This window comes from Myotis myotis, unplaced genomic scaffold, assembly GCF_014108235.1.
Source record: "Myotis myotis isolate mMyoMyo1 unplaced genomic scaffold, mMyoMyo1.p scaffold_m19_p_7, whole genome shotgun sequence".
Taxonomy (NCBI): Eukaryota; Metazoa; Chordata; class Mammalia; order Chiroptera; family Vespertilionidae; genus Myotis; species Myotis myotis.
The window spans coordinates 76,691,892-76,706,808 of NW_023416379.1; the positions used below are offsets into that span (position 1 = coordinate 76,691,892).

At 52.9% G+C, this 14,917-nt stretch overlaps 1 protein-coding gene across 9 annotated transcripts in view; it reads left to right on the forward strand.

The window, feature by feature from the left end:
• The first annotated feature begins 5,497 nt into the window (after positions 1–5,497).
• The window catches only part of LOC118659955 (patr class I histocompatibility antigen, A-126 alpha chain-like), a 57,456-nt gene continuing 48,036 nt past the window's right edge, over positions 5,498–14,917 (forward strand). The window contains exons 1-8 of one of the 9 annotated variants that reach the window (XM_036316712.1): positions 5,499–5,655; positions 5,886–6,155; positions 6,369–6,644; positions 7,232–7,507; positions 7,626–7,742; positions 8,180–8,212; positions 8,297–8,392; positions 8,545–9,581. In XM_036316712.1, coding sequence (XP_036172605.1) covers positions 5,586–5,655; positions 5,886–6,155; positions 6,369–6,644; positions 7,232–7,507; positions 7,626–7,742; positions 8,180–8,212; positions 8,297–8,392; positions 8,545–8,549 — 1,143 coding nt within the window. In that variant the 5' untranslated portion in view covers positions 5,499–5,585 and the 3' untranslated portion in view covers positions 8,550–9,581. Of the gene's footprint in view, positions 5,656–5,885; positions 6,156–6,368; positions 6,645–7,231; positions 7,508–7,625; positions 7,743–8,179; positions 8,213–8,296; positions 8,393–8,544; positions 9,582–14,917 lie in introns of those variants that run through there. The other 8 variants (XM_036316714.1, XM_036316718.1, XM_036316719.1 and 5 more) reach the window with 8 other exon arrangements.

The window sequence follows — 14,917 nt, forward strand, 5'->3', positions numbered from 1 at the left end:
CATGGGATCCCCTGGTCATATCCCATCTGCACTGTCCAGGGGCTGCCGGCCACACAGGACCCTGGACAGGCTTCTGAAGCCGCGATGGAAGCACCAGCTCTGAGGAAACACCCTGAGAGGACGGGTTACATCTCTCGGGACCCAGTGGACATCGGGGCAGGGACCTCTGTGTGGTGCCGACTTCTCAACAGGAAGAGTGTGAGGGCCCAGGACCAAGGGGTGGAAGCAGGGTGACCCCATTGCCCACCATTCAGCATCACCCAATGGGGATGTTGCACTTCCTGTCCCCACATCTCTGGGCTCTCCAGGGTGGGAGGTCCAGGTTCTCAGAAGTGGGGGTGCCCTACAAGGGGCCACCCAAACTATATTATGTTTGTCTCCAGGGAAGTGTGGACTGCAGGTGCCTAGAGACCAGCAGGGGAGGAGTCCCCTCACCGTGAGGCAGGAGGAATGACCCTGAGCCACAGGGTGTGGGGCTGCTGTCACTCAGTGTGGGCAGGAGGAGCATTTGGGGAACCGGGTACAGCACTTCCTTCCTGTTCCCTGTGCCTGTGGATGGACATGTACAGCAACCCAGCATGAGGAGGGCTGGAGTTCCAGGGCCCAGACCCCTCAGGAGGAAGGTTTGGGTCACACCCAGGCAAGTCATAGGGGTCCCCACCCCTGAACTGGGAAACCCATGGCAGCCCCTGTGCAGAGGCCCCTTCCCACGGGCCGTTCCCAGACAGTGACCATGCACTGCAGGGACCCAGGAAGCCATTCCTTGGGTCAGGGCCGCCCTCTGATGCTGACAGTGGCTCAAGCACTGTCCTGTGGCCTCGCTCAGCATCACTGAGATCGCCCAGTAGTGACCTAAGACACGTCTGACAGACCTCCTCTTCCTGACCATCGGGTTGGATCTGACCCTGCTGGCTCGCCCAGCGAGTTCTGGCTCCCTCTCCATAGGCTCTGACAGGTGTCCCCTGGTACACACTGCTGAGGGCAATCCCACCGTAGAATCTGCTGCTTGGGGGACTCGAACTAACAAAATCATTTGCATCTCTGCCAGCGATCTCTTACTCCATCGAGTAAAATCCTTCTCTTTCCCCAACTTCTCCACCAGCATCGGCTCTCTTGTGCTGCCCTTGGTATTATCTTTCTGAGGTAACAGACGCTTATGTTTCAAGCCACTAAAGTTTGGGGAAGTTCCTTGCTCTGCAGTGAATAAGTCACAAGGCTCTCTTTGGTTTCTTTTACTCTGCATCGCTCTTTCCTTGCACCTGGAAAATGTCACCTGCACTCACTGTTTCCAGTTCCTCTCCTCCTGTTCTCTCTTTCATTCTGTCTTTTCTCCATTCCTCCTTCTTTTTCTCCTTCTCTCCTTCCTTTATGCTTATTATCAGATCTCAACCATATAAAATAATACTCTGCGGTTATGCTAAAGGAAGCATTACCTGGGTGTATATGTTAAAAGTATAGACACAAGGGATATGGAATAGAAGGAAAGGAAAGGAAATAATTAATAATCTGAAAAGAAATTGCCCAGGTGATTCTGCAACCAAGGACCTGACTTTCAACTCTTAATGCTTCCATTTAAGCTGAGGTTGGTTTATTTTCAGAACAACTATATCAGCAACATGAAGTCTTCCACATTCCTGGTAAAAGTTTAAATAGACACTCGCACTTTTAAATCACATGAGCATCATTGAGTCTGGCTAAACTACAGGCCCCACAGGGCCCAGCATTCCCATCCCTGACCACCCCCTCAGGGGGATTTCTTGCCTTGTGCCCCAGGAGACATGCTTGCAGCTAAAACTGGAATGACCACAGATACATCAATAGGAAAATAGCAAAATTTCAGTCCAAACATAAAATTTAAGACTTCAGCACTAAAAATAGAAGAAGGACAGTCACAGATGAGAGATGACCCTTATTAACACTGAGCCTCAGAAGACTCCATGCAGTACAGAACATTTAAAGCTGGCAAAACTAAATAACATTTATTATGGAGATATATACACTTATTATAAAATCTTTAGAGACTCTTATTATAAAATCTTTAGAGATTCCATCTGGGGGACCGGACTGTGAGTGTCAATGCCAACAGGAATCCCACAGTGAGGTGGCTGAAGGACACTGTATTCACTGCAAACAGTTGGATGCTGACAATTTCTATATATAAAAGGGTAATATGCTAATTAGACTAGACATCCTTCCTGATGAAACCATGGCCAGAGGGAAGCCAGCCCAGGTCCCGGGTGCCTGACAGAAGCCAGGGCCGGCAGCGGGGGAAGGAAGGCCTACTCTTGCATGAATTTTCGTGCATTGGGCCTCTAGTCTCTATATAAACTTAGACAAAGGTCCTGAGCTCAGATGAGGACAGAGCTTTGTGACCCTGACCAGAGACCCCCATCCACACCACGCCTGCATTTCCCATTAAGATAATGTCAGCAAGCAAATGAGGGTTATTCTGAGCCACTAAGTTGTGGTGATATTTATTTACAGTAATAGAAAACTAATACACAGGCTCAGCTGTGCCACAGATCAGCACAGAGCATTTATTTCCACTGAAATAAATTTATGAGCTGACACATACAGTAGTTACATGTAATAAAATCTTTCCTAACTTTTTGGGTTTTTTATTTAATGATTTTATGTAATGCAATTAAAATTTTAATACAACTGGTATTGCCCTAGCCGGTTTGGCTCAGTGGGTAGAGTGTCAGCCTGTGGACTGAAGAGCCCTGGGTACGATTCCCGTAAAGGGCCAGTACCTCGGTTGTAGGCTCCTACCCCACTCGGGCCCTGGTCAGGGCGCTAGTAGGACACAACTAATTGATATGTTTCTCTCACATTGATATTTCTCTCTTCCACTCTTTCTAAAAATCAATAGGAAAATATCCTCAGATGAGGATAAAAAATATATACAATTGTCATTCATTCATTCAACAACGATTAACTTACTGTCTACTATGTACCAGAAGCAGCTCCATGTGATGGGAGACAACTTTGACCCAAAGCCCCTGTGCTCCCATGTCTTACAGGCTAGAGGCTTCCCAGAGTGAGATGCAGCCACTGGAGCATTTTCAGAGCTGAAACTGCACAACCCGACTCACATTAGCAGGATTGTTGACCCTGTGGGGAGAATAGACCCCGGGTGGCAGGTAAGGGGGTGACACTATTGCCATGGTCAGGAGTGGGAGGGTGATAGAGACAGAGGGGTGAAGAGGCCTGAGGGGTGAGAGACAGAGAAGGGCTGGACGAGCAGGGGTGAGGAAGAGAGTGGAGGTAGAGGTTCTAACGCAGTGGAACTCTCAGATGTAAATGTGGTTTGTAGATCTATAGTAACTATATCCACAGAGCTAGCAGGGTGTTCTTTGAATTTGATACTAAATACATTCTGTGGGGCTGCCTAAAAACTAATTGCCACCTTATGTTAATCGGTTAAAAAGTACTTTGTCCCGACTATCTGGAATGATATTTATCTTCCAAGTACATGGTCACATTTCTAACTGGAGTTTAAGCTATTTGAAGGCACAACCTGTGTGTCATAGACCCTTTTGTCTCCTTGTTTTGAGCACTCTGTCCTGCAGTTAAAGGGCTGGCTCAATAGAAGTGTTTTGCCTGTGGTGGTGATAGTGGTGGTGATGGTGATGGTGATGGTGATGGTGATGGTGATGGTGATGGTGATGGTAAGAGTAATTGTGGTTGGTACTAAGAAGCAAAAAGGTTAGAGACAATTTGTTCCCTCAATATCAACAAAAGGAAGTGTTTGGACAAACATGTAATACTAGGGGCCGAGTGCACGAATTCTTGCACCTTGAAGAAACTGTGGGCCCTGAGGCTGTGGTGGGCAGCAGAGGATGGGCTGAGACAGGGGTAGGTCTCCGCCCATCCTCCGCTGCCCTGATAGCCCTTCAGGAGCAGGGGGAGGTGTAGAAGCCTTCAGGGGTGATCAGGGCCGACACCTGCAGCGGCTAGGAGAGGAGGCTGCCAGCCCTGATCTCCCATCAGGAGCAGGGGGAGGTGGAGAAGTGCTGAGGGGCGATTGGGGCCAGTGACTGCCACTCAAACCTGCTGATGGCACTGAGCAATCGGGGCTAGCGCCAGGCACTGGCAGTGTTTGCCAGTGGTAGCTCTGTCGCCAACAGCAGGTGCAAGTGCCTGGCAGGACCTTGGTGTGCAGGAACAAAGAATTTTCAGTAACCACCAGAGTCTCGCCTTGATGACTGTGACCGGCACCTCGCCTTGATCTGGTGCCCCCGCTCACCTGCTCCACCAACAGGACATGGCCGACCCTGGCATGTTCCACGCACACGCCCTGGTGGTCAGTGCATGTCATCACGACTAGTTGTTTAGTTGTTCGATTGTTCTGGTTATTCCGCCATTCTGTCTATTTAAATATTAGCCTTTCATTACATAGGATGATTAAAACTCCTTTAAGAAAAGCACCACTAACTAGTAATCTATAATTCAGAGTACAGGCTGTGGAGCCAGACTACATTTGAAAGCCATTCCAACATCTATTTATTAGCTGCGTGACCTTAAGCACATTACTCAATCTCTCTATGCCTCAGTTACCTTGTCTCTAAAATGGGAATAATAATAATAAAACCCATGTTTGTGAAAGAAATATGTGTCCCGATGAAATGTGCTCACTGCTTCCATGTGAGTAATTCATAAGGATGGCAGGGCAGGAGGGCTGGGAAGGGCACTGTGACCCACTGAGCACCTGCAACTGTGAGGATGCACAGGCTCCTGGTGAAATGCACAGTCACACATGCTCCCTGGGCTCCTGTAGGGAGGGTGTGGGGGATGCACAGGGACAAGCTCAGGGCTGGGGAATGCAGGTCACTTCACAAGGTAACAGCCCCAGCCACACACTTCCTGTGTGGGAAGGAGAGTTGAGGAGCTTTGTAGCTCTGACTGCAGGGCTGTTTAGACACTTTGCATATGAAGCGTCTGAAATCACTCATTTACAGATTAGCTTCCTGATGTCCAGGCTTCCCAAGACTGTGGTGCCCCTGCCCTTCACTGGTCTTTTCAGGCCCAGCTCCTCCAGGATTACAGAGGAGACCCTGTGCCCCGCCTTCTCTCACAGGGAGCTCGCTCTCTGGCATCAAGGTCCCAGGGTGAGTTTCCCTCTAGAAGAGTCCAGGGCAGAGGTGAGGGTGGGAGGCAGAGTGCATTCCAGGGAGAGGGGTTCCAGGAGGAGAAGGGGAGGAAAGGGCTGGTCCCAGCCTGGGGAGTCTCCCTGGTTCTCACACAGCCCCTGGGCAGGACTGAGGGAGACAGTGTGACAGAGCTCCGTGCAGGGGGAGGGGTCAGGGCAAGGTCCCAGGTCCCAGGCCTGGTCTCAGGGGCCCAGCCTCAGGGAGGAGACTGAAGCGGGAAACTCAGTGTTGGGGAGTCCCCACCTCCCCGCAGTTTCACTTCTCCCTCTCACAACCTGTGCGGGGCCCTCCTTCCTGGATACTCGTGACGCGGCCCCAGTTCTCACTCCCATTGGGTGTCAGGTGCGACAGAAGCCAATCAGGGTCACCTTTGTCCCCAGTTAGAAGTCTCTGCGGACTCACCAGGACTCACAGACTCCCCAGACCCTGAGGATGCTGCTCACGGGGCCCCCAACCCTCCTGCTGCTCTGGGGGGCCCTGGCCCTGACCCAGACCTGGGCGGGTGAGTGCGGGGGTCGGGAGGGAATGGCCTCTGGGGAGGAGGAGCGAGGGCACCCGGCGGGGGCGCAGGACCCCGGGAAAGGGCGTCTCCGCCGACACCCCAGACCCCATCCCGTCCTGACTCCTCTGTTCTACGTCCCGCTGCCCCTGTTTCCTCTCTTGGGCCCCTTCCCCTCTCCTGTCCCTCCGACCCCGGACCCCGGGTGTCAGCCCCTCCGCTCCGGCCCCCAGGCCCCCACTCCCTGAGATGGTTCTTCACCGCCGTGTCCCGGCCCGGCCGCGGGGAGGCCCGGTACCTGGATGTCAGCTACGTGGACGACACGCGGTTCGAGCGGTTCGACAGCGACTCCGAGAGTCAGAGGTCGGAGCCTCGGGCGCCGTGGGTGGGGCAGGTGGAGCCGGGCTATTGGGACCTGAGCACGCGGAACGCCAAGGCCACCGCACAGACTTTCCGACTGAACCTGCAGACCCTGCGCGGCTACTACAACCAGAGCCAGGACGGTGAGCCACGGGGGCCGGCCCCCATCCCCACGGACAGGCCGGGGTCGCCCCGATTGTCCGAGTGCGAGCTTCACCCCAACCCTCCCCCCCATAGACACACCCGGGAGGAGCCCGCGGGGACCTGGACCCGTTTTACTTTCAGTTTCTGTTTAATCCCCGCGGGCGGGTCGGAGGCGGGGCTCAGTGGGCGACGCTGACCTCGGGGCGGGTCAGGGTCTCACACGCTCCAGGAGATGCGGGGCTGTGACATGGGACCGGACGGCCGCCTCCTACGCGGTTATGACCAGTTCGCTTACGATGGCACCGACTACCTCGCCCTGAACGAGGACCTGCGCTCCTGGACCGCGGCCGACACCGCAGCTCAGATCACCCGGCGGAAGTGGGAGGCAGCCGGTGAGGCTGAGCGAGTCAGGAACATCCTGGAGGGCAGGTGCCTGGAGTTTCTCCACAGAGTCCTGGCGATAGGGAAGGAGGTGCTGCAGCGCGCAGGTACCAGGGGCCTGGGGCCTCCCCCGTCTCCCCTGGGGCTGGGGCTCCACAAGGAGACAGGACACAGGGTCAGTGTCAGACCCCCCTCCTGTGGGCCAGGAGACTGAGTCCGCCTGGCTTTTCAGATCCAGTGACGCCCTCCCTTCTCTCAGAGACACCTAGGGGTGCAGTCTCTCAGGGACAATTAGAGGGGAGACCAGCCTGAAGGAACTGAGCAGCGGTTCCCATTGGCACTGCAGTGGCTCTGGGACACATGGGGGACTTGCTCTCTCAGGCCCCGCTCCCTGCCCCTCCCCCAGTGTATCTGAGGTCTGACCCCGACTTTTCTGAGTCCTTTGGCCTCCGCCCAGGACAGGACCAGAAATCCCTTTCTCCCCTGAGACCTGCCTCCTGCCCTGGGCTGTGTCACTCTGACTAGAACTTTCTAAGGAGGAGAGGCCATCCCCAGGTGCTCTGTCCAGGCTGGTGGTGCTGTGTGCTCCCTCGCCCTCCCCAGGTGCCCTGTCCACGCTCAGGTGGTCACATGAGGGCTGCTAGAGGGTCCCCTGACAGTGCCAAGTCCCTGAATTTCCTCCCCTTCTCCTCAGACCCTCCAAAGACACACGTGACCCACCACCCCATCTCTGACCGTGAGGTCACCCTGAGGTGCTGGGCCCGGGGCTTCTACCCTGCGGACATCAGCCTGAGCTGGCAGCGTGATGGGGAGGAGCAGACCCAGGACACGGAGTTTGTGGAGACCAGGCCTGCGGGGGATGGGACCTTCCAGAAGTGGGCGGCCCTGGTGGTGCCCCCTGGAGAGGAGCAGAGATACACGTGCCATGTGCAGCACGAGGGGCTGCCCGAGCCCCTGACCCTGAGATGGGGTGAGGAGGGGCGTGGGCACAGAGCCTGGTCTTAAGGAGCAGGGGCCTGTGGAGGACTTCATTGGGGTCGGGGCTGAGGCCTGGGGGTCAGGGCCCTCACATCCCCTTCCCTTCCCAGAGCCGTCTCCTTGGGCCACCATCCCCCCTGTGGGCCTGGTTGTGGGCCTGGTCATCCTTGGAGCTGTGGTCACTGGAGCTGTGGCTGGAGCTGTGATGTGGAGGAGGAAGCGCTCAGGTAGGGAAGGGGTGGGGCCTGAGTTTCTCGTCTCACTGGGGGTTGCAAGCCCAGGTAGAAGTGTGTTCTGCTTCATTAATGGCAAGTACCATCCCCACACGTGTGGTTGCCCAGTGTGGGGCCCTATTTGCTGACACTCACTCTTGAGTAAGACACGTGTGGAAATGAGGGACAGATTCATCACCTGATGATTCTAGTGATGGGGCCTGGTTCCCAGCACTCCCAGGTCAGGGTGAAAGGTCCCTGCTGAGGACAGACCTCCAGGAGGGTGGTTGGTCCAGTCCCCACACGTGTAGTTTCTTCAAGTTTCCTGATCCTGCCCTGGGTCTGTAGTCACAGTTCTGGAAACTTCTCTGGGCTCCAGGACTAGGAGTTCCTTTAGAACCTCATGGCCCTGCCTCCTCCCTGTCTTCTCACAGGATGTTTTCTTCCCACAGGTGGAAAAGGAGGGAGCTATGCCCAGGCTGCCAGTGAGTATGGAGGGTGACCCTGAGATCCTGTGATAGTACAGACTGGATCCCTTGGGGAACCTCACCCCCATGTTCCTCCCTTAGTCTCCTCTCCTGGGGGCTCTGACCCCGTCCTGTTTTGTTCTACCCCAGGCAGCGATAGTGCCCAGGGCTCTGATGTATCTCTCACGGCTTCTAAAGGTGAGACCCTGACAATAGCAGGGGTGGGACGAAAGGGACAGGACTGGGTGATGGGGACTCTTTGGGACATAGTGAGCCTGCGGTGGGCTGTTGAGAATGTCACTACCTACAGCCACTGAACTGAGTTTGTTCATGATCATTTTCTTCCACAGCCTGAGGCACTTGTCGGGGACTGAGTGATGGGAGATTTGTTCACGCTCCCACTTTGTGATTCAAGAACTTCTGATTTCTTCCTGCAAATGGCATCTGAATGTGTGTGTTCCTATCAGCATAACGTGAGGAGGTGGGAGGCTGGCACACCCCTGCCCACCACATCCCCTCCCCAGCCTTTCCTGTCATATAGAGGTGCGGCTGGCCGTCCCCATTCGTTTTTACTTCCTGGTGCGTTCAGCTACAGCTTCTTACTGCCTGATTGAAATAAGAGTCTGGATATACACTCTTCTTCACTTCTTGCCATGAAGGGGTGATGGGTTCCTTAAAGGAGAACAGCCCGGCTGGTGTGCCTCAGTGGCTGAGTGCCCACCCAGGAACCAGGAAGTCATGGTTGGATTCCCTTTCAGGGCATATGCCCAGATTTCAGCTCAGTTCTCACCAGGGTCATGCAAGTGACAGCCAATGGATGATTCTCTCTCATCATTGATGTTTCAATCTGCCTCTCCCTCCTCTTTTCTCTCTCTCTCTGAAAATCAAGAAAAGATACTTTTTAAAAAAAATTAAAGGAGACGTTCCTAAATTTTGAGAAATAAATGAAAGCACTGTGAACTTTTCAGATCCTGTGTGTTTGCTGTGCTGAGGCTGTTGCAGGGGGCACAGGAGAGGCTGTGAGGACCGAGTATGGTCAGGGCTGTGCCCAGTTTGTTCCCTGGTCTCTCTTCAGCTGGGTCACCTCTCTGCTCCTTTGTCCTTCTCCCTTCAGTAGAACCTTGTTCCCCCAGGACTTTCCATCACAGGGACTCAAACCTCCCCAGGCCTTGTAACTTGTCCTAATGAGGAACATCTCCAAACCCGTGGGCAGCAAGGCCTTCCTGTGTCCGGGTCAGCCTAGGCTCAGGCCTGGGTCCTGTCCTCAGCCCTCATCTTCTGGGACTTTATTTGTTGTTTCCTTGTTTGTGTAGAGCAGTGGTTCTTCTGACCCTTTAAATACAGTTCCTCATGTTGTGACCCCACCATAAAATTACTTTCGTTGCTACTTCATAAGTGTAATGTTGCTACTGTTATGAATCATAATGTAAATATCTGGTATGCAGGATGTTCTTAGGTGACCCTTGTGAAAGGGTCGTTCAACCGCCAAAGGAGTTGCGACCCACAGGTTGAGAACCGCTGGTGTAGAGGATTGTGCCTGTTTGTGTTCTTGTTTTGAGTTTTCGTCTCTTCCTTCTTTTGAGTGTCCCCTATCCAGCATCAGCCAGAGGGGAGTTGTCTGTCATTGTGCCCACAGGCTCAGGGCTCCCTGCACACAAGAGTCCGTGGTATGGAGAGATGACTTTTCAGTCTCATCCTGCTCTTGGCTCCTTCTAGGAATTGATTGTTCTTTCCATCTTTTCCTAAACTCCACAAGGAACCAGGTCCTGGAATTAGCAGGGAGGAAGGGTCCTGTAATTGGTCATCTTAGATAAGTTCCTGTGGGAATTCTGCTCTGCTCGCCCATCCTCTCTCCCTGCCCTTCCCTCTAGCGCTGGCTGCAGTGGGAATCCTGGGATTTCTGAAGCAGAGTCTCCTGTAGATTCAGGGAGAGCCGCTCTGTGGGAAGAGCAGGTGCCCTGATGTCAATGTGAGAGCTCGCTGTGCTGTAGCTGCCACAGGACAGCTGTGGTCTGAGGCCACGTTAATGAAGTCGTGTCTCTAGCATAGGGAGGGCTCTACACTGACCATTCATGAACCAATATTAGTTGTGTGCCAGATGTGTGACAGTGTTTCTGCATGTGGGGACCATTGAAGGAAAATCAGAGAAGCTGCTTTCCTGTGGGACATACGTTGTGTGGGAAGAAACAGAGTGAATGAAAAAGCACAGTAAACAAGGAAGGCGTCTGTGTGACAAGGGGTAACTGTCCTGGGAAAATATGCCATGGGGAAGGCAAGCCCAAGTGTGGCTGTGGGAGACACGGACCATAGGTGGTTTTTTTTGTTTGTTTTTAATATATACACTGAGTGGCCAGATTATTATGACCACCCCTAATTTGCCTACAAAATTTGTGCACTGGGGGAGGAGGGGTGTCCCTCAGCCCGGCCTGCACCTTCTCTAATCTGGGACGCCTCGGGATATGATCCTAAACCGGCAGTTGGACATCCCTCTCACAATCCTGGACTGCTGGCTTCCAACGGCGCACCTACCTGCCTGTCTGATCACCCCCTAAGCACGCCCCTGTCAGCCTGATCGACGCCTACCTGCTCCCCTGCCAGCCCGATTGCCCCCAACTGCTCTCCCCTCTTGGCCCAGTTGCTCCCAACTGCCCTCTCCGCCTGCAAACATCAGGTGATCATAAGTGTATATATGTATTTTTTTATTGATTTCAGAGATAAAGGGAGAGGGAGAGAGAGAGAGAAATATCAATGATGGGAGAGAATCATTGACCAGCTGCCTCCTGCACGTCCCCTGCTGGGGATCGAGCCCACATCTCAGGCATGTGCCCTTGACCAGAATCCAACCCAGGACTCTTCAGTCTGCAGGCCAACACTCTATCCACTGAGCTAAACCAGCTAGGGCATGTCTCTGATTTGGGTGGCCAGTCAGTGGGGGCCTCCTTGGGAAGGTGACCTTGAGGAAAGCATTGAAGGACATGAGGAATTATCCCTGAGGTTGTCGGAAGAAGTCCTTTCCAGCAGTGGCCAGTGTGGAAATGGCCTGGGACAGGAGTGTGTCAGGTTTAAGAGGGAGGAGGCCAGTGTGGGAATGGAGCAGAGAGTAATGGAGATGAGACAGAGGCAAGGCCAGACCTCCTGGGCCTGGAGGATGGAAGAAGGGCAGGGACTGTGCTCTGAGGGAGGAGGGAGCCACAGGAGAGTTTAGAGTAGGAGAGGCCCGGCCTGATACCCCCTTTAAAGGATCACTGTGGCTGCTGAGCTGAGAACACGTGGGAGGTGAGGGGGCAGTGGGGAGGCAGGAGGAGGCTGGGAGGGGCTCCAGGCTGGAATGGTTTCCAGGGGCTGAAAGGTGGAAAGAGTGGGCGTGCTGGGGTTCTGGTTCCTTCTGAAGATGGACTTTAGAGCAAGCCTAATGGTTAATCTGGGGCATTCAAGAGAGGGGTCAAGGTCACCAAAAATCTCTGAGGGTACATGTAGAGAGACAGTGTTCCCATTAGCAGAGATGGGGAAACTGGATCGGCCTATTTGAGGGGCATCACAGGCCTTCACTTTAAGAGATGCTGGAGCTGAGTGTCTGTTAGCAACACAAGGGAGTCATCAGATTTGCAGTTGGACAGACCAGTCTGAAGATCAGGAGAGATGTTGGTTGGAGAAACAGAATTGGGAGGCGACACAGGTAAATGACATTTAAAACCTTGAGAATGGACGAGGTCACCAAGGGACTGATGGCTACAGGAGACCAAGGAAGAAGGACTGAAACCAGGACCCAGTGCTGAGCCATCTGATCAGATCACACACCAGAGCCGACTGCACTGTTCTGTCTCCGAGTCTAGAAGGCGCAGGGACCATGGAGCCCCCAGCGTTCCTGTGCACAGGAACCACCTGGACCTCTTGTTGGCTCAGGACGCCTGGAGCAGAGTGTGAGAGGCTGGCTCTGTCCCAAGGTGCCGATGCTGCTGGTCTTCAGATCCCACATTGAGCAGCGAGAACCCAGACCAGGATCCCCGTGTCTGTGTGTCAGCCTCACCTGCAGGTGTTACACAGGTGGTTCCTGTCTGTGCCTAATTCTCTGGGTCTGTGGGTCTGGGAGAGGCTGGAGGTTTTGTAAGAAGCTCACAAGCAATCCTGGGCTCAGCCAGCCTGGGAACCACTGAGGCCAGTGCCAGAGCTCAGGGCGGGGAGGGGCTTTAGATCACATTTAAAGGTTTTGATTTTTCCTCAGAAAGAGAAGGGAGGGCATGTACCACCTGTTATGAGACATGATGTTGGGAGTTACGTGTCGTTTTCTCTGCCATGGGGTAGAATAACATCTCTGAAGGCTTGCTCTCTGAAACCGGTCCCCAGATAATAATTCTTGGAGCAAACAATGGAATCCCAATCTTTTCTAGTTTAGATATAAAGTAGTATATATATGATATTGGGGTCTAATAGTATTTTGGGAAAAGTACAAGGTTCAGGTCACACAGCCAGAAACTGATCCACATTCAGGCCAGGTGGAGTCTTATACAGAGGCCACTGCCCTGCTGCTGGGGGCCGATGTCACTGCTCACACCACTGACCCCTGACGCTGAGCCCTGGCCCTGTGGTGAGGAGGGCTCCCTCTGCCGCTCCTGACACCGGCACTGTTTCTGCCACTCCCACCACCCTTGTCACATGCAGCCTGTGCAGTCCCAGCCACTCTGTTACCTGGTCCTGAGTCAGAGTCTGGCATGTGGTTACGGGTCCAGATGCATGAATGTTGGGGGACGTGGGTTTCCCTCTCTTATGGAGGGACATGATATCTGCCTCTCACCAAGTCTCTTTGTGTGTGGAATTGTCGTCCTGTCCGTAGAGAGTTCAGTTGCTGGGTGAGGGATGGATAAGGATGACAAATTTCAAATGGAGCAAAGATCTGAGCCTGGAACTTTGGTACTTTGCAGGCACTCAGGTTTGGCTGGAAATCAAGTGACCAATAAAGGACATCCCATCTGGAGGGCTACTCGCTTGCTCTTTATGAGATGGTGAGGAATTTTTTGCACTCACCAAAGTAGTATTACAAGACATGTTAAAGAAACTTCTTTTAAAAAAAAAATAAGGGAAAAAGACGTAAATCTTAATAATAAAATGGTAAAAACTACATCCCTATTGATATTCACTTTAAATTTAAATGCATTAAATGCTCCAATCAAAAGTCATAGGGTAGCTGAATGGATGACAAAACAAGACCCTTATATATGCTGTCTATAAGAGACTGACTTTAGATGGAAAAACATAGACGAAAAGTAAAGAGATCACAGAGATATTTCATGCAAAGGGGAACAAACAAACTAAAAGCTGGGGTAGCAATACTACCACCAGATAAAATAGCTTTTATTTTATTTTTTTTATTTTTTTATTGCTTAAAGCATTACAAAGGGTATTACATATGTGTCTTCCCCCCCCCCCCCCGCCCTTGACTATCCCCTGGCCTCCCCCACCCCCCAGCGTCCCATGTCCATTGGTTATGCATATATGCATGCATACAAGTCCTTCGGTTGATCTCTTATACCCCTCCCTTCTGCCCCCCAACTTTCCCCGGCCTTCCCGTAAAATAGATTTTAAAACAAAGGTTTTAATGAAAGACAAAGAAGAGCATTTCATAATGATAACGGGATCAATCCAACCAGAGGATGTAACCCTTCTAAACATTAATGCACTCAACATAGGAGCACCTAAATGCTATATTTAGCAAATATTAATGGGTATAAAAGGAGAGATTGACAGTAATACAGTCATAGAAGATCTATCTATATAATAAAGAGGTAATATGCAAATTGGTCCTAACAGGATCACAGTAATGACCAATTTGCATATTGACAGACCAGCAGGAGGCTGTGCACACACACAGCAGGGGGACTTTCTGTGCCCGGGCTGACTCCCCGGGAGGGTTGAGACCCCTCGCTTCTGAGCCAGGGGCAGGTGTGGAAACCTGGGGCTTCACCAGGGCCCTGCCTGCCCCTGCACCCCTGCACCCCCCTCAGTGGGAGTCAGGTCCCCTTTGGGGAGGAGAGTGGTCAGTCTGGTGCCCTAGAGGCCCTGCTCTGGGGGTTCTGCCCCACAGCAGGAGAGGGTGCTGGGCTGAGGGTGTGGCCTGCTCCTGGGTAATGGCTTCTTGCTCATTGAAAGGAACCTGGGTGGACAGTAAGCACCAACATGGGATAGAAGCAAACACTCCCCACCCTTCTTGGCCTCAGTTGGCTAGGCACCTTCTGAGCAGCATCTCAGGTGCTTCAGGGAAATGGGGCGCACTGGCTGCCTTGCTTCCCTGCACCCAGCACCGGGCGGGGGAAGTGAGGCTGCATCCCTGCCTGGTGCTGGAGTCCTCTTTTTCTCCCGGGTGCACACGCCTGGTCTGAGAGCACTCTGCCTGGGGGCGCCACTAACCCGGCCCCCCACCATCCCCCCCAACCCCCGTAGGATGAGAGATAAAGACGGTGGGAAGAAAAGTTTTAAAGGGGAGCTGGTACAGCTAAAAAGGAGAATGGGAAGAAGAAAGAAATGGGGGAGGGAGCAAAACAGGTCCGAGGGAGGAAGTGAAGAAAAAAATTAAGGTGGGAAGGAAGGAAAAGGGTAGGGAGGGCAGGGGTAAAGATAAAGGAAAGAAGGAATGAGGGGAGGGAGGGAGGGAAGGAGGGAGGGTAGGAGAAAGATGGGAAGAAGGCTGATGGAACAGAACTAGGAAATAAAGAGGAAAGAAAAGTATAT